Source organism: Eumetopias jubatus, unplaced genomic scaffold (genome assembly GCF_037043125.1).
Source record: "Eumetopias jubatus isolate StellerSeaLion01/CBP00866 unplaced genomic scaffold, mEumJub1_p1.0 scaffold_5, whole genome shotgun sequence".
NCBI classification, from domain to species: domain Eukaryota; kingdom Metazoa; phylum Chordata; class Mammalia; order Carnivora; family Otariidae; genus Eumetopias; species Eumetopias jubatus.
The window spans coordinates 127,565,713-127,584,564 of record NW_028274811.1 but is presented as its reverse complement, the minus strand read 5'-3'; the positions used below and the strand labels follow the sequence as shown (position 1 = coordinate 127,584,564).

Genomic DNA, 18,852 nt, shown 5'->3' with positions numbered 1-18,852 from the left:
ATCTGCTTATCCCTCTTCCTCTGCTCCTCCCCCCGCTCTTTCTCTCTCTCGATCTCAAACAATAAATAGACAAAATCTTTTTTTAAAACTTTGGATTTTGAAAATTAAGGAGAAGAATGAATTGGGATGAATCATATTCCTACTTTGGAATCTGGGGGTTCTCTACAACCAGATGAAAATTCAGGAAAGGGAGCAACTTTAGGTTGCTATGGAGTCTACAGGTGTGAGTCACTGTGATTCCTGAAAATCACTATAAAATGTTCTTCATCACTTGCAAAGGATTGCTGTCTCCACAGAATACCAAGGAGGCACGGTCAAGGAACGTAAATGACTCCGACTTCACACCTTCTGTCTTACAAACACCTTGCCATGAATAGAAGGTTTCTATTTCTGTGTCTGGTTCTTTGGATTACCAAATATTTCCCTGACCCCTCCTTCAGCATGCTAGAGATCTCAAGCCTGGTACACACCCACCAGAGGCACCAAGATACCCAATACTTACTTCTACTTCCTGGCAGAAGGTGGCATTGGGGCCATACTGCAGCTGGCATTGATGGTGGACATCATAGATCACTCCAGGGGCAATAACCTTGGACTTCAAGCCTTTCTTTTGGGGGATGTCATCGAGACAAAACCCCCAGCCCCGGCTGAAAACAAGTTATCAGAAAGGAGAACAATTGCTTATGATTTCCTTTGTCTTTAGTCTTTTATTCAATAGAAACTTCCATCCCTGTGGTTTACTCTTTGTCCTTCAAAACAACTTTATTTCCACAAGGCACAGAACCCTCCAGGCCCAAGATGTAGGAATGGCCTAAAAGGAAATTAAATCACACCCCACACTGTTACTTCAGCTGTGAGCCAGGAAATACAAGCGGGAGAGTAAAATAACATCATCAGAGGGGTTTCAGAGACCACTCGAAACATACCCCAGCTGTTCCTGCCAGTGCCCAGGGACTGACACACTCAGATCATACAGAGCCTCCCTGAGCAGGAGCAAGGAAGGAGACGGCACGTTCACCTGGTGTGGTGGGAAGGCAGGACCCACCTACATCTCAGGAGTGGAAAGCAGAAGTGAAATCCCCCCCTTCTGATGCCACCCTGATCCGATGACCTGTGAGAGGAACGGAGACTTTTTCCAGGCCTCAGGTAAAACTCCAATGGACTTCCAGTTTCAAGAGCGCCAAGTCAGGCCGTCCTGAAACGTGCTGTCACTTACTCCAGGAAGCGGGTGATGTACTCCTTGCTGCACTTGGACCACGTCAGTGGGGTGGGGTTGTACTGGAGCTGGCGGGACATGATGTACGGGTGCCTGCCCACGGGCTCACAGTCATTTTCCTTTCCATCATGCTGGATGCCGAAGCTGCAGGAAGGCACAAAACACAAGAGTATTAAGGAGGCGGGGGGCATGAAACGGAGAAAACTACAGTCTCTCCAAGGTGAAAATTACCCACTGAGAGCCACCTTTGTAAACAGGTGCATTACAAAGTGGGACTCCAAGGTTGGAGAGGGATAGCTAATTTTGAACTAAAGAGCACAGGAGACATTTTAAGCCTATGCAACTGTGGGAACCATGCGGCTAATTAAAAAACTTCTGTTTGGCTGAGAGCTCCCAGTTTGGCTTTCTAGGAGTCTGGAGGAGGGAGGGCAAATCCTGCCTCAAGCGACCACAGCACAAAACACCCGAACTTTCCTTCTCCCTTTCATTATCACGTAAGGAAGGGCATGGAAAGGACAGCCTATGAGAGACTTTGTCAAAGGCCACAAGCTTTGAGTGATTGAATTTCTTTTGAGTATTGTCACAGGAGTCCTCCAGGATCGGACGCATTAGGGAGGCCTCCCAGGTCAGTGGTCAGAGCAGGGGTTTCACAGACAGATGATCTGGAGGGTACCAACTCCGCCACTTAATGATGTGGGAGCTCCACTCCTGGAAAATGCAGAGATCATCACAACGCTGGGGTCAGATCTGAATATAAGAGTCTGAAAAACACTTAGCAAGGGCCTGGCATATAACAAGGGCTCTGTGAATAATGGAAATCCTTTATTGCTGTTTTGATCCTTGTCTAGCTTCTTCTAAAACATCACAGAGCTCATGAGTGGTAAAACCAGGTCCTCTGCAGTGTGTGCTGCTCGATCTGCGTTCTTACGCACGTCTTGCTCGCCCTGCTCCCTGGCCTCCCCCTGCCAGGGCTGACCAGGTGAGGCAGCCCTGAACGCCCCGACAGAGCTCGCCCACCGTGGCAAGGGGTGCCGGGGAAGGAAGCGGACTCAGAAGTGTCCATTTATAAGCTGAGTCTTCAGGATCGCCCCAAGATACCTGCAGAGGTCCCCACAAGAACTCTCTTCACTGGGATCTGCTGATGGCACACTTGCATCCCAGCACTGTTGGCTCAAACTTCCAAATCTGAACAGAGGAGAAGTATGACCTTTTACTCTGCTAGTGAAATTCAACCCCTCTGACAGGGAAGCTCATATGTAACTTTAATAAAATCTCCTGATCCACATTAGCAACTCTTACAGAGAATAATCTTGGGGGGATTTAAAGGTTTCTTGTATTTTGCTTAATGCAGTATGATGTTATCGACTTACTTCCAGACTCTGATCACATTCCACATAAGTACAAAATTCACAAAGGAATCAGAGAATTAATCTACAAAACTCTTCTCACTCAGCCACAACGAATGTGACTCAATGAAAGCTTTTATTCTAAGCAGGCCTTCCCTAGGCTGTTTCATATCATTCTCACCCAGCTCATGAAGCATTCTACAAGTTCACCTGCTTAATAATTAGTAAAAACCCTAAACTGTAAGCGTGGTTCAAAAATATGCCTCAATAATGGTTTTTCTAGCATTGGATAGTCTAATGCAAGAACCGTGCAGCTGCATCCTACACACTGGGTGGATTCAAACCTATGTTCAAAGCATATCAGTTCCCTTAAAGCTCATTTTGTTCTATCTAAAGTTGTTGTTGTTTTTTTTTTAAGATTTATTTACTTATTTGAGCGAGAGAGAGTGTGTGTGCACAGGGTGGGGGGCAGAGGGAGAGAGGGAGAGAGAGAATCTCAAGCAGACTCCCCACTGAGCACGGAGCCTGATCTCATGACCCTGAGATCATGACCTGAGCCGAAACAGAGTCAAAAGCTTAACCAGCGGAGCCACCCAGGGGTTCCTGTTCTATCTAAAGTTTTTAATTCACTAAAGGATTTCCCGCTCCAGCTCTGTCACCCCTCTGTACACCCATGTTATGAGAGAAAAGCAGTGCTACTAACAAGAAATGTCCCCCTGGGCTGTGTCTACCATGTCTAAATGCATGGAGCGCTCCTGTCCCATGAGCACAGTGGGCCAGTGAAAGCACACGGGGTCCTAGGGATGGAAGCTTTGTTTCCAGGAAGCTCCTTTCCAGCAGATGGGATGGAAGCTGAAGAGCAGTTGGCCGTATGGAGCCCTCTACAGTCTCAAACAACTTACTGGGTTGTTGGATTCATCTGTTTACCTCCTGTTTGGCTTTCAACTCTTATTAGATGAGTTTGCCCAAGTATAGATGTGAAATCGCAAGTTAATTATCTGGGTTTTAGGGTATCATATTCCTTGCCTTTTATTATTCATTTTTTTTTATTTGAGTAAAGGTGACACAGTGTTACATTAGTTTCAGGTGTACAACTTAGTGATTTGACAAGTTTACATATTAGGCTCCGTTCATTGTAGGTTTAGCTACTATCTGTCCAGTTACATCACTATTACAGTATCATTGATTGTATTCCTTATGCTGCACCTTTCATTCCTGTGACTTGTGATTCATTTATGGTGGAGAGGTAATAGCAGAGGACAAAAACCATGAAAAGTGTGATTGTGTGCTTTTAAGCTCATTTAGGAAATACCAATTTCATATATGTGACATGCAAAGGTCTCCAATGAAATCCAGAAGCAGGAGAGAAATACTGGGTGAATATTGCCTTTTAAGTGTTCATCTATATCGTGATATTTTCATTACTTAAAAGGAAAGGATGCTAGGTCCAGATAAGTTTTTAAATTTCCTCCTAGAATTCTACCTTCATTTTTGGTAATGTACCTACGCAGCCTAATAAAAAGGTAGTAAGAGACCTCAGGAATAAATGACGGATATAATCCAGGGTCCTCATAAATGGATTTTCAAAAAGTTTTCTCTCAAAAATGAAATTATTCACATAAGGCCATAGCACAAGTTAATTAATTTTACTTTCTATTTTGCATCACACATAATCAGTAATGGAACAAAACATGTTTCCAGGGAACAATGGGGGATCTATGTTATTAAACTATAAGGAGTGTCTTTGGGGATACTGTTTTATCACAGTTTTGTTTTTCTTGACCTGCCACTGGCCATTTCATTGATCTTCCCAGTTTCTCAGTTTGGTCCACAGATAATTAGAGCTATATAGCTAAAGAAAGAACTAAATACCTCAGAAGTATCTTTTGCCAAAAGCAAAAGTTTCTTAGGAAGCTCCTAAAGTCTTCTCTGGTTTGGTTTGTGTTTTACTAAAGCATTTTTTTCCATCATTCAAACTCAAGCTTATGTGTTCTTTCAACTTTCTCTTTAACAGTGACTCTAAACTTTTTTTTTGTCAATTAAAAGACAGTGTTTTAATGCAAATCAAAAGCACCATGAGATACCACCTCACTCCTGTCAGAATGGCTAAAAAAAAAAGAAATAATAAGTGTTGGTGAGAATGTAGGGAAAAAGGAACCCTCATGCACATAAATCAGTACAGCCTCTGTGGAAAACAGCATGGAGGTTCTTCAAAAACTTAACAATAGAAATACCATATGATTCAGTAATTCCCCTACTGGGTATTTACCCAAAGGAAATGAAAACACTAATTCAAAAAAGATATATGTCCCCCATATTTACTGCAGCATTATTTACCATAGTCAAGATATGGAAGCAACCTAAGTGTCCATCGATAGATGAATGGATGAAGAAGACGTGGTGTGTGTGTGTGTGTGTATACATACATATAAATACATATATATATATATATATATATATATATATATGATGGGCTATTATTACTCAGCCATAAATAGAATGAGATCATGCCATTTGCAACAACATGGATGGAGTAGAGGGCATTATGCTAAGTGAAATAAGTCAGACAAATACCATATGATTTCACTCATATGTGGAATCTAAAAAAGCAAATGAGTAAACAGACAAAAAGCAAAATCAGATGTGTAAATACAGAGAACAAACTGGCGGTTGCCAGAGGGGTGGGGGTGGTCAAAATGGGTGAAGGGGAGTGGCAGATACAGGCTTCCAGTTACGGAATGAATAAGCCACGGGAATAAAAGGCACAACACCTGAATATAGTCAATGATAGCGTGATAGGGTTGTGTGGTGACAGATACACTACACTTGTGAGCACAGCATAACTTATAGAGAAGTTGAATCACTATATTGTATATATGAAACTATATTGTATACCCAGAAAATGTAACATTGTGTGTCACCTACACTCAAAAAAATTTTAGTAAAAAAAATAAATGACAGTATTTTATTAGGTCATCTTTACATGGCCCATATAGTAGTTACAGGTTTACTATTTAAAAAACTGACAACCTGTTCTCTATAGAGCCTAAACCACCTTACTTTCTCATCAGCAATGTATGAATGATCCAGCTCCTCTGCAACCTTGTCAGCATTTGGTGTCATCACTATTTTTTTAGTCATTCTGATTGGTGTGTAGCAATATCTCATTGTGGTCTTAATCTGCATTTCCCTGATGGCGAATAATGTTGAATATATTTTCAAGTGCTTATTTGCCATTTATATATCCTTTTTGATGAAATTTTGGTGAAATTTGGTGAAATGGTCTTCTGCCCATTTTCGAATTACTGTTTGTTTTGTTACTATTGAATTTTGTTAGCTGCTTATATATTTTAGATGCTAGTCCTACTGAATATATGGTGTATTTGTTTCCTAGGACTGCCATAAAAATTTACCGTAAGTTCGGTGGCTTAAAATAACAGGAACTTATTCTCTCACGGTCCTGGAGGACAGAAGTCTGAAATCAAGAGGTCAGTAGTACTATGAACACTTCAAAGGCTCCAAGGGAGAATCTGTGCTTGCCTCTTCCAGCTCTGCTGACTGCAGGTTTCCTTGACTTGTAGCAACAAGACTTGAACTTCTGCCTCCAACTGTGCATGGTCTTCTCTTTGATCTTTCTGTGTCCAAATCTCCCTTTCCAGTCATTGCGTTTAGGGCCCAGCCCGAATCTAGGGTGATTTCATCTCAAAATTATTAATTATTAACAACTGCAAAGACCCTATTTCCAAAACAGATTACATTCTGAAGTTCCAAGTAGCCTTGAATTAGTGAAGGGGAACACTGTTCAAGCCACTACATAGGATTTGCAAATATTTTCTCTTAAGCTGTGGCTTGTCTAAATTTTTTAATTTTGATGAGTCCAATTTTTTAATGTTTCCATTTATGGACTGCACGTTTGATGTCAAGTTTAGAAACTCTTTGCCTAACCCTAGATACTGAAAATTTTCTCCTATTTATGTCCTAAAAGTTTTTAGTTTTACATTTTACATTTAAGTCTGTGTTCTACTTCAAGATAATTTTTGCATATGGTGTGAAGTTTAAGTAGAGGGTCTTTTTATATTTTTCAAATTTTTGCCTACGAATGTCCAATTGCTTCAGGACCCTTTCTTAAACAGGCTACCTTTCCTCCACTGAATTGTTTTTATACGTTTGTGAAGAAATCAGTTGGATATATTTGTTTTGCACTATTTTTGCATTCTCTGGTTGATTCCATTGATCTTTGTGTCTCTCCCTCCACCCAAACCACGCAATCTTGGTTACTGAAGCTGTATAATAAATTTTGAAGTTTTGTAGACTGATTCTTCCCATTTTATCATTCTTTTTCAAATTGTTTTGAAAACTTATTCTAATTCCTTTGCCTTTCCCTATACATTTTAGAATAACTTTTCTATATTTCAAAAACAATCTTGCTGGAATTTTGGTAGAAATATCATTAAACCTATATATTTATTTCAGGAGAATTCCATCTTGACCATGTTGAGTCTTCCAGTTCATGAACACAGTATGTTTCTCCATTTATTCAGATCTCTGATTCTTTCCTCAGTGTTTTGTAGTTTTCAGCATACATGTCCTGTACATGTTTTGTTAGACTTAAAAGTATATAATAATTATATGTAAAAATTTCATACTTTTGAGTGATCGTGAAAGGTACTACACTTTTAATTTCAGTGTCCACCTGTTCATTGACAGTATATAAAAATGTGATTGATTTTTGTATGATTATATTGTACCCTGTGAGCTTATTTGTTCTAGTTTGTGTGTTTGCACACATTCTTTGGGATTTTCTATAGATACAATTATATTATCTGCAAATAAGGCTAGTTTTACACCTTTCTAATCTATATGTCTTTTTTTTTTTCTCATCTTATTGCACAGGCTAACACTGCACTCTTTTTTCTTTGTGGTCTTTAGACGTGATCATTTACATTGTCCTATCTTCAAGTTCATTGGTTCTTATTCTGTCTGCTCAAACCTGCCAATGATTCCCTCTAGTTAATTTTTTTATTATAGTGATTGTACTTTTTAGCTTCAAAATTTCATCCTGGTTTCTTTTTAGATTTTCTATCTCTTTATTGATATTCTCATTTTGTTCATACAACATTTTCTTGATTTTGTCCACATCTTCTTTAGTTCTTTGAGCATCTTTAAGGCAGTTGTTTTAAAATCTTTGTGTAATAAATCTGCCATCAGAAATAATTTCTGTTGATTTATTTTTTCCTTTGAATGGGTCATACTTTCCTGGTTCTTCGTATGTTTTATGATTTGTGTGTGTGTGGAAAAATGGACATTTGAGTCTATTAATGTGTTAACTCTGGAAATAAGGTTCTTCCTCTTCCCTAGGGTTTGCTGTTTTTATTGTTATATCATCATCATCATCATCATCATCATCATTATAGGCTGTGTTTGTGCCAAGAATCAACCTCAGGTAAAAACTTAAGGTCTTCTCAGGTCTTTTCTGAGTCTTTACTTGGGCCTATGTGGTTACTTTCTAATCTTCCCCATATACGCAATTACTTTTAGAAAGTCCTATTCTTTATTGTCTGGCTCCCCAAAGGGGAAAAGGATAAAAATGAAGGGCAGGGAAGGGTGCTCTGGAAATCACTCCAGTTAAAGGGGGTAAGGGTCTTGCAACAACATGGAGAGGTGCAACAATGAAGGCTGTCCACAACTTTGTCTTTACCTGTATGATCAGAAGCAGTCATCAGCAATCAGAGCACAGATCCTTGACATTTAGGGGACAAATATCAAAATATCAAATCAATTCAGGTAGTGACTCACTTCTACTCTGTTACATAATCTACCACTTCTGATGACCAGTAAACATCTACAACTCTTTGTTTTCAAGAATTCAGGGAAATTGTGCTCAAGTAATGTTACCAAGGGGTTGTCACCCTTATTGGAGAATTTCTAAACTCTGAAAGGTGGATCATACTTGCCCTTGGCTTTATGGCCGTGGCTTTGTGGCCTTCCTCACAAAGATGGTAAGTCCATGTCCAGATAACCATGCCAATGATTGTGTCAAAAATTGGAGCAACTCTGATTTTGTAGAACCTGCCTAGCATATTTCTGAATCCTTTTATAAAGCCAGATTAAGTTGAAGATATAAGGAATCCATTCTTTGAACACTGGCAATGAGCATTTGAGAGCATCTTTTATCAAGCCTTCTCAATTTTTCTTTACCTTGAGTATACCACTGCTGGGAAGATCTTGAGCAGTCATTTCTCAGTTTGACTTAGCTATATTCATTTGCATTGCTTAGCCAGCAGGTGCTACTGACACCAAAGACTTGACTGGAGGCTGCAGGGGACATATCCCTACACATATCAGGATGGAGGATGCCTATACGTTTGCACATGAGAATAGCTTTCATTTTACCAAGTTTTATTATCGGCGTGCCAACAACTACAGCCTAGTCTTTTCAATACCTAGCCTTCTGTCTCCCATCATTAATTACCTGTATAAGCAAGTCACTTAACCTCTTTGCCTTTACATTTCTGATGACTAAGGATACTAAAACATATCACATTTATCTCCCAGGGCTTTTTGGTAAGAATAATAAAAAAAATGACAATACCTAAGAAATTGCCTTAGTTCAACCTACTCACTTCACAGATGAGGCAGCAGGTGAGGAGAGGTGAAGGGAATTATCTAAGGTGATAATAGTGGCTGATGGAAAAGCCAGAGTAAGCACTCACTTTTCCCAACTCCCAAGCCAATACTCTAGTTTTGTCATGCAGGTGAAAGTATTTTGAAAACTTCCAGTGTTACATGAGAAAAATGATGCCCAGACCAGGGAGGCCAGGCCTGGAATATCCAATCTCCAGGGCTCTTTCCAATCCCAACTCTTTCCAACCTGTACACTCAAAGTATGTCATGGGGTTCTGCTTCCTTCCTTCATGGGAGGAAATCCAGCCTGGTGGCGACACGAAAGGGAAGGGGTATAGCTGAGTCATTCACATGGCTCCCTACTCTGAGCTTCTAATTAGTATGATCTCTTATTTGTTGTTAGTAAATATACCAACAAATTAAGTTATAAATAAGCTAATACCTTTCCTCTGATACCTGGAAAATCCAGAATCCTCATTATCTCTTCACTCAAAACATTCTGCAACCTGCCGTCCATGAATTCATCTAATCAAATTCACACATTATTGAGACAAATGCACCTCCTGTTAACGGACATTTGCTTGATGGTCTTTTCCGATTGATGGCAGTTTTAAATTTCTGCTTTATTCAATGAGTTCCTTTAATCCATATAAGTAAAATGGGGCTAACAATAGTATCTGTTTCATAAGGTTGTTGAGAGGATTCAATGACCCAACATAAAGTGGATGACATAGAGTAAAGGTGCAAAAATGCTAATGTTTGTGACTTTTTAGCGATATTAATATTATTACTATTTCATAAGAACTAAACAGGGATTGTTGTTTCTGAATTAATCAGGTGAGTTAAAGCTTATGTCCTTGTCTGTGCTCAACTTATTCTAATTCAGCAAACTGTAGTAGCCTCTTTGATTCTGCGATGTAGACAGGCACAGGTGGCCAGGGAATAAAAGACACTGAAATCTCTGAAGTTCATCATGATCCCCACTTTACAGGTGAGGAAGCAGAGGTTTAGGAGGGTGAGTCTCAAGACACAATGCAACCCAACTCCTGATGCCCCATTTAAGGTGCTTTCCCTTCTCTCTACCAACGTGGTGCATAAACATGGCAAGGAGATCCCCGTTTCCTTGGCCCTTTACCTGTGTCCGAGCTCATGGGCAATTGTGAAAGCCAGAGGGAGTCCAGAGTCTTCATTGATGTTACAACTCCGGTGAGGTTGGCACATTCCCGACAGGTGGGACAGACCCAAAGTCTCACAGGGGCGATTGACACCAGCACAGATGTCTTTTCTGGAAGCAGAGAACAGAGATGCATAGGCTCCCAAAGAAACATCTGAAAAAAACCCTTCTGGAAAAAATATGGGTAGTAATTCACATTCGATGTGGTCTGGGAAGCATGAATCAAATTGTTTTTAAAAGTCCATATGAATATAGCGGGGCAATTCTGAATTCATTAGATTATTCTGATTTCACCTCTTAATTACTGAATCTCACTAACACTTAAAAAATGTGCGAAAATATGACAAATGTTTTATTCTGAGTTGCTTCTGCCCTTAATCCCAGGAGGCCAAATTACACTGTTTGGACCAAAAGACAAGGATTTGATGGAAAATTAAAGATTATTTGAGCTTTTATATAGAGAAAGGACAACCAGCAGTGGCTGAAGGTGTTCAAATATGAAACCCCTTTTTGGTCTTTCTGAGGTCTGTGCTCAAAATTCATCTGAGAACTTTTGCTTATTCATGAAAAAGGCAATTGGTCTCCTCAATCCATCCGGAGCTCAAATCAGTTGTCTCTCCAGCCCCACTACCCTAACAACATTGCATATGGGAGGGAAATGCACATGTAAAAAAAGACTCCTGGGATCTCAAAAAATACTGGATATAGTCCTTAAATGTAAAATGTGCTCCCATATGTTTGTGGGGATTATTTCAGTCATTGATAAGAGTTAACTAGTCCTTTGGTTTTCTTCAAGAAGAGCTCTCTGCCGAGAATAAGTAGCACAAATGCCAACAAGGCTCTGAGCTTCAGTTAGTTACAGACCTTCAACTCACCGGGCAACACATGGTCTGTTTTTTGTTTCCACTGGGCCACGGAAAAGATCGAGCCTCTGAAAACTCTTGTGAGTCCTCAGTCGTCCAGGAGACAATGGTCGGGACAGTGGGAGGGGACAGAGGGCAGCCCCCATCTCAGGGCATGCCAGCTGGTCTGGTCTCCACGTTAATAGCAATGGTTGCTGGGCGGTTTGGTGTTGGAGAGCTGGACTGGATCATGCAGCCCAATCATTCTAAATAATTGCTGGGTCTGTGGGAGGACCAAGCAAACGCTGTTCTGCCCCTACTGCAACATGTACTTGTCACTATTTCTTTTTTTTTTTTTTTTTTTTAAGTCTAGGCCTGCATGGAGCTGCTGGGAAAAGATGATTGGTGTCTCCTGTTAACCCACTGGCTTTCTCATTGTGATGGGACAGGAGTCAGGTCCATTAATTAATTGTTTGCTGAGTGCCTATGTATCCAGCACTAAAGAGGACAAAAGGGGGTAATAAAAGAAATGTATAGGAATGTGAGTCTTCCAGGGCAGGAGTTTACACTCCCCAAAGCAGATTAGCTCTACCTCTACCACACGCTGGGAGCAGGATAAGAGAAAATACGCCCTGGTATGCAGCTACGGGTCCCACTTCATTAGGTACATTCAAGCCAAATATACTTTCTCCTCAATGCAACTCTGCAGAAAGCCTGTGGAAGTGAATCTCATCCCAGGCCTCCAGAGGCAAGTCTTATACCTCCCTCCCTGGTCCGGCTGGTTTCTTCAGAACAGAGGTTCCCAGAAGGGGTTGATTTGGCTCCCCACCCACTCCTAGAGCACATGTGGCAGTGTCTGGAGACTGTTTTGGTTGTCACACTTGGAGGAGGGTGCTACTGGCATCTTCTGGACAGAGGCCTCCACGCACAGGACAGCCCTTCACAACAAAGAATTAACCGACCCAAAATGTCTGTGATGCCAAGGGTGAGAAATCCTGTTTTCGAATTTGAAATACCGTCCACTGTTTAGGAGCTGGTGAGGTTCATCATACAGTGAAACCAGGCCCTTGTTCCAAAGAAGAAAAATTATCATAATAATAAGAGAGCAGATCCTTCATATCTTTATGGGTAAGAGTTAAGAGTATAACTATTAGGGTCCAACTGCCTGGATTTAAGTCTCAGTTGTACCTGTTACCAGCAATGAGATTTGAGGCAAGTGACCTAACCAAACCTCAGTTTCACCCTCTGTAAAATGGGAATGGCTGATGGCAGTCAACGACCAGGGTTGCTGTGGAGGTTAAATGGAATGATGCTTGTTCTAACAGATGTAGCACAGTGCTACATCAAACACTCCCCAAATGCCAGCTCTTATCAACTCACTCATTTCTTCATGTGAGAAGGAGAGAAGAAATGATTTGTGCTTTCAGGGCAAGAAGAGAGGTGGAGCTGACACAGCTTCCAGCGGTGGCCCCAAAGCCAGGGTTATTCCCTACAGATAGGTCCTGCCTCGACTGAGCTCTTTTCCTGGCTTCTTGCCCAGGTCCTCAGGGTTTCCTGCCCGCTTGCTCGCTCCCCAGGGCCCCTGTGCTTACATTCCCTACTCACATTAACCTACCTCCCAGGGGAACTACTGATGTCACAGGTCCCAATATGAGCCTAATGTAATAGGTTTATGTCACAGACTTCCTTTGGAAATTGTTGGCATTCAACCAACACTTTGATACTTTCACTCAAAAGAAGGATTCTGATGGTTGGAGTGAAGGCCGGTTATCATCCTTTGCAGGCCGTCGCGTGCACTGGGATACCAAAGGGACAGATGACAGGCCAAAATGTTCAGGAGCAGCCTGTCCCCCCAGGGAGAACATACACACAGGACCTTCCAGCGCCTGAGGTTCTCGGTGGCTGAAAAGTCAGGCCAAGTGGCCTCTTCGAGGACACGTTCCTGGATTTCTTGATGTCTCTGAATCTGCACAGGGATTCCCCATGAGAACTTACCTCCCCCATGAATGAAAGACCTTCATTTGTCTGGATTAAAATAGTGTTTGGTACACAGGAGGTATTCAACAAACATTTACTGAATCAATGAGCACACATAGCCTCCCTGAGCCTGGGTTGATCAGAAAAGTTCATTAGCCTTTCACAGCTATGAGTCCTAAAAGGTTGATGGTTTTTGTTAGCACCATAGGGTTTATCTGTAATCAGAACAAAATATTGTCTTCATGGGGGTGAAGGGAGACAAGTGTAAGCAAACAGCTCTGCCTATTCAGGGTGGGGATCTGCTGCCTATATTCTGTCTTCAACATCAGTCAGGGATAGGTTACCAGGAGGACTGATTTCTGTAGAGATAGTTGTATGTTTCTAAACTGGAGGAAAATGTTTGAAAATAAAAGAAAGGATAGGAAATCTCATGCTTAAGAGTTACAGTAGTCTTTAATGAGGATCTGCAAACATCTTCCTGATTGTTTATGGAGCTGCATGAAAAAGCCAATTTTAAAGATGAAATCATCGTTGGGATAGGAAAAAGCCCTGCAATTTGCCCGCAGATGCAGTTTATCATGGAGAGTTTTGCTACACACGTTTACTAACTGCCCCCTCACTGGTATGGGCATTGGGAGTCATCTGGTCACAGAAGCTACCTTTAAAAATGACTGAAAGCAGCAAAGAGTAGGCGATAATGCATAAGTCTGAATATGGGATAACTCTTTCACCCACTAGCCCCCCTATTTGCAGCCCCTGGCTTCCACGTAGTCCCCGGGGTACCTGGTGAGGAGGACAGCCACATCATGATGGGCCGGGTTGAGGTCACTCTTTGGATTGATGCTTTTCTGCCACTTACAGAAGCTGGACAGTGTCTTCTCTGCATGGTGGACGATTTTCAATCCTTGCTAGAGAAAGAAGAGGAAGAGACAGGCACAGCTGAGCTTCCCATGCTCAGGTCTCATCACACAAGTCCTCGGAAGCAGCCGGATGTGATGCGCTCTGGGTGGGTGCCTCAGACATCTATTTGGCAGGAGTTTGGCAGAGGCAAACTTACTCCCTGCTCTCAACACCATTACCCTCATGACTTTTATTAAAAGAACCTGAAGTCTGATTGCTGTTGCTAGGACTTGTAGTACTAGGTTGAATAATAGTGGCGAGAGTGGGCATCCTTGACACGTTCCTGATCTTAAGGGAAAGGCTCTCAGCTTTTCCCCATTGAAGATAATATTTGCTGTGGGTTTTTCATAGATGGATTTTATGAACTTGAGGAATGTTCCCTCTATCCCTATACTCTGAAGAGTTTTAATCAGGAAAGGATGCTGTGTTTTGTCAAATGCTTTTTCTGCATCAATTGAGAGGACCATATGGTTCTTCTCTCTCCTCTTATGTTCTATCACATTGATTTGCGAATGTTGAACCATTCTTGCATTCTGGGACTAAAATCCCACTTGGTCATGGTGGATGATCCTTTTAATGTATTGTTGGATCCTATTAGCTAGGATTTTGTTGGTGATTTTGGAATCCATATTCATCAGGGATATCGCTCTGAAATTCTCCTTTTTGATGGGGTCTTTGCCTGGTTTGGGGATTAAGGTAATACTGGCCTCATAGAGATTCCTCAAAAAATTAAAAATAGAGTTACGCTATGACCCAGCAATTGCACTACTGGGTATTTACCCCAAAGACACAGATGTAGTGAAAAGAAGGGCCATATGCACCCCAATGTTCGTAGCAGCAACGTCCACAATAGCCAAACTGTGGAAAGAGCAGAGATGCCCTTCAGCAGACGAATGGATAAAGAAGATGTGGTCCATATAGACAATGGAGTATTACTCAGCCATCAGAAAGGATGAATACCCAACTTTTACATCAACATGGATGGGGCTGGAGGGGATGATGCTAAGTGAAATAAGTCAAGCAGAGAAAGTCTATTATCATATGGTTTCACTTATTTGTGGAGCAGAAGGAAAAGCATGGAGGACATTAGGAGAAGGAAGGGAAACATGAAGGGGGGAAATCGGAGGGAGAGACGAACCATGAGAGACTATGGACTCCGAGAAACAAACGGAGGGTTTTAGAGGGGAGGGGAGTCGGGGGATGGGTTAGCCTGGTGATGGGTATTAAGGAGGGCACGTACTGCATGGAGCACTGGGTGTTATACGAAAACAATAAATTGTAGATCACTACATCAAAAACTGGTGATGTGCTGTATGGTGACTCACATAACTTAATAAAATAAAATTTTAAAAATAAAAGAACCTGAAGGACAGAAGTGCAGGATAGAAATTATCACTGGAACAAGTAGCCTTTGAAGAAAAATTAAAAATACATTGGCCAAGACCAACAGCTGTTTGCAGTTCCGTCTCTAGCAGCTCTCTGCTTCCTAAGCCAATACAATTCCAGAGAGGCATTTGTATTTCTAATTTAAAAAATATATATATTTTCAACAACAAGCTTCTTCCTTGCATGAGATCTCCTACAAGGCTGGGGTTGCACTCAGTGTTTCCTTGCCCATGGCTTCCATTTTGGTCTCACATCTGTGGGTGAAGGGCAGAGGGTGACATAATCTCTCCAGGCTTCTAACCCGTTAGGATCCCTGGTTGTCTGACAACAATTAGGATGCTGCGGTGGACATCTCCAGCCTGCAACTCCCAGGGCTCCTGAGTCACCCACTTGGCCACAGTTATAACTAGCGATAGAAAGAGAGGACGTGTTCCAAATTAACTGCTGAACATCCATCAAAGGAGGGAGAGGGATAATCAGCTCTAGGGGGACTCCAGCTTCATTTGAATTTCTAAAGGAGATACTCTTTTCACTTGCCCCATTTCTTTGGGGTCTCTCTATGGAGCTGTCCCTCATACAGGGTGGGTTCTACCTGGAGAATGACTACATCCACTGGCCCAATCTAATCTGAGTCTGTCACTCCGGCCTCAAACCAAGGAGTTCAGGACAATCTCTATGTGAAACTATGAACCTGCTTCTGTCCCATTCTGTATTTTGCTAAGGCCCACACCCCAAACAAATAAGACCCGAGAGGCTTCAGATGCCTATTAAAGGCACTTACAGGTCCCCCTCCTGCATGTTAATGAACCACCACAGACCACCTGCCTTTTACAAAAACACAAAAAGGTGGCTCATCATCCCTCGTGAAAACTCACCGAACTGCTGAGCATTGTGAATTTAAATAGAATCAACAGACTTCACTATTTACTAATCCTCACTGTTTCATCATCCAGCAGAACGCTAGATGGTGGAGGAGGAAGAGGAGTTGTGGGGGGACTAGCTGGGCACAGGGGTCAGCCTCCTGTTCATCTCATCAAGCGTAGTTAGAGTAATAGCCCTACCAGAGCCAACAGTCCCCACCCACCATAAAGAACTGGCAAGGGGCATAAAACAGGCATGGGAGGAAAGAGAACGGAAAGGAAAGGAAGGAAAGAGAAGTAAATAAAAAGGGAGTGAAGAAGGAAGGGAAAGGCAGGCAGTATTTCTTGATCATTTACTATGTGCCAGATACTTTCACATATATTCTTTCACTTAATTTAACTGCATCTTCTTGGCATTATTTCTAAAGAAAGCATTGTTATTTTCATGTTAAAATAAGAAGGAATTAAACCTCAGAGAAGTGAGAAGCTAGCTGAAGGTGATTCGGGCCAGATATTGAATCAAAGGCTCCAAGAACAAAGGCTCCTGGGAGAAGCGTGCCCCCGGTGGGTAGCCAGCTTCATCAGGAGCCCGCCTCAGTTACAGCTCTTTCACACAGGAAGGCAGATCAGCAAACAAAGCGTCAACGGCGATTCGATTGTTTTGCGGTCTGTTTTCAACCCTACATCTCTTTGGTTGTGGGCTTTTGTTGTTTTATGTGTGTGAGTGAGGAAGTCTCTGAGAGAATACTCATGAATTAAAAAATAATACCATCTAGAATTATCCCAAAGAAAAAGAAATCCTTAGGCATAACTCTAACAGAACAGGTGCAAGATCTGTATCGGGAAAATTACCAAATGCTGATGAAAGACGGGATCCTCAGTCTGAACTTCACACCTTACACAAATACTGACTCAGAATGGATCATAGACTTAAATGTAAAATGTAAAACTATAAAGCTTTTAGAAAAAAATCATAGGAGAAAATCTTGGGGACCTGGGGCTAGACAAAGAGTTCACAGACTTTACAGTAAGGACATGATCTATATAAGGGGAAACTGAAAAATTGGGCCCCGTTCAAAATTAAAACTTTTCCTCTGAGAGAAACCTTCAAAGACAATATAAAGATGATTCCAGAATGGAGGGCAATCTCTGTAAGACAAAGGACTCGGATCCAGAATACATAAAGATCTCTCAAAACTCAACAATAAAAACAACAAGAAAATAAGCAAACACGAAGTTTCTTCTCACCGAGGAGGATGGACAGATGACAAATAAGTATGTGAAGACGGGTTCAACATCCTTCGCCATCAGAGAATTGCAAGTTAAGACCACCGTGACCTATTACTACAGACCTATCAGAATGAAGGCAACGAAAGACAGCGGCAGCACCCAAACAGTGGGGAGGACGGATGTGCTAAGCTGGTCGCTGGGACCAGGGCTGGTGAGGAAGGAAACGGGTACAGTCACTGCCGACAGCGCTTGACAGTTTCTTTAAAATACGGAACAGGGGTTGCCATGATCTTGGGGTCCCGGGATCAAGCTCTGCATTGGGCTCCCTGTCCAGTGGGGAGCCTGCCTCTCCCTCTCCTTTTCCCCCTCCCCCTGCTCGTACTCTCTCCCTCTTTCTCAAATAAATAAAATATTTAAAAAATAAAATAAAGTAAAATGGAACAAATGCTTAAAGACACACAATTTGGATGTATCTTGAAGGAATTATGTTGACTGAAAACAATCCAGTCTCAAGAGATCATCACATACTCTATGATTTCACCTGTACACCATTCTTGAAAGGACACAATTACATAGAGAACAGACTAGCGCTTTCCAGGGGTTAGGCTGGTAGGCAGAAGGGAGGTACAAAAGGGTAGCATGAGGGGACTTGGTGATGAAACTGTTCTGTATTGCCGCAATAGTCACATAAATCTGTATGTATTAAAACTGCATAGAATGAAATGTACGTACACACACACACACACACACACACACCTCAATCAGTGCTGGTAAAACTGATGTGAAATCTCAATAAGGTAAGGGTCTCTACAAATATTAACTTTTCAGTTATGATATTGTACTACAGTTACGCCAGATGTTACCACCAGAAGATGGGGGAAACATATAAGGGAACTCCTTGCACTATTTCTTCCAACTGCATGTGACTCTATAATTATTTCAAAACAAAAATACTTCTAAAATATCTTAAAAATAACAACTGGTCTGAATGAAGGCTCAAGGGTTGCAAGAGAAAATCTCACACTGTACTTCTCAGTATGATTCTATGTGGGTTACTTACTACTTAATTTTATGTGAAATCCCATAGTTTTGAATCAAAGGGAAGCTTTCAATGGGTGACAGTGGGTAAGAAGAGCCCACACACTCACATACTCACATACCCATACACCTCACACTCTCACACACCCACACAAAGGGTCAATTAAGCTCCCTGTCTAAATAGCCATAAATAGACAAACTTATTAGAGTTAAGGTGACCACACAGGTAGAGGCAGAGGGACCCTATTTTAGAATGTTC

The 18,852-nt window shown here is 41.6% G+C and overlaps 1 protein-coding gene across 2 annotated transcripts in view; it reads right to left on the bottom strand.

The window, feature by feature from the left end:
- Window positions 1–18,852, bottom strand: part of ADAMTS12 (ADAM metallopeptidase with thrombospondin type 1 motif 12) — a 297,496-nt gene that overhangs the window by 96,927 nt on the left and 181,717 nt on the right. For both annotated transcript variants that reach the window (XM_028098089.2, XM_088023716.1), the window contains exons 6-9: window positions 13,963–14,087; window positions 10,322–10,471; window positions 1,217–1,360; window positions 503–647 (exon numbers count right to left, since the gene is read on the bottom strand). In XM_028098089.2, the coding sequence (XP_027953890.1) occupies window positions 503–647; window positions 1,217–1,360; window positions 10,322–10,471; window positions 13,963–14,087 (564 nt within the window). The remainder of the gene's footprint in view (window positions 1–502; window positions 648–1,216; window positions 1,361–10,321; window positions 10,472–13,962; window positions 14,088–18,852) is intronic.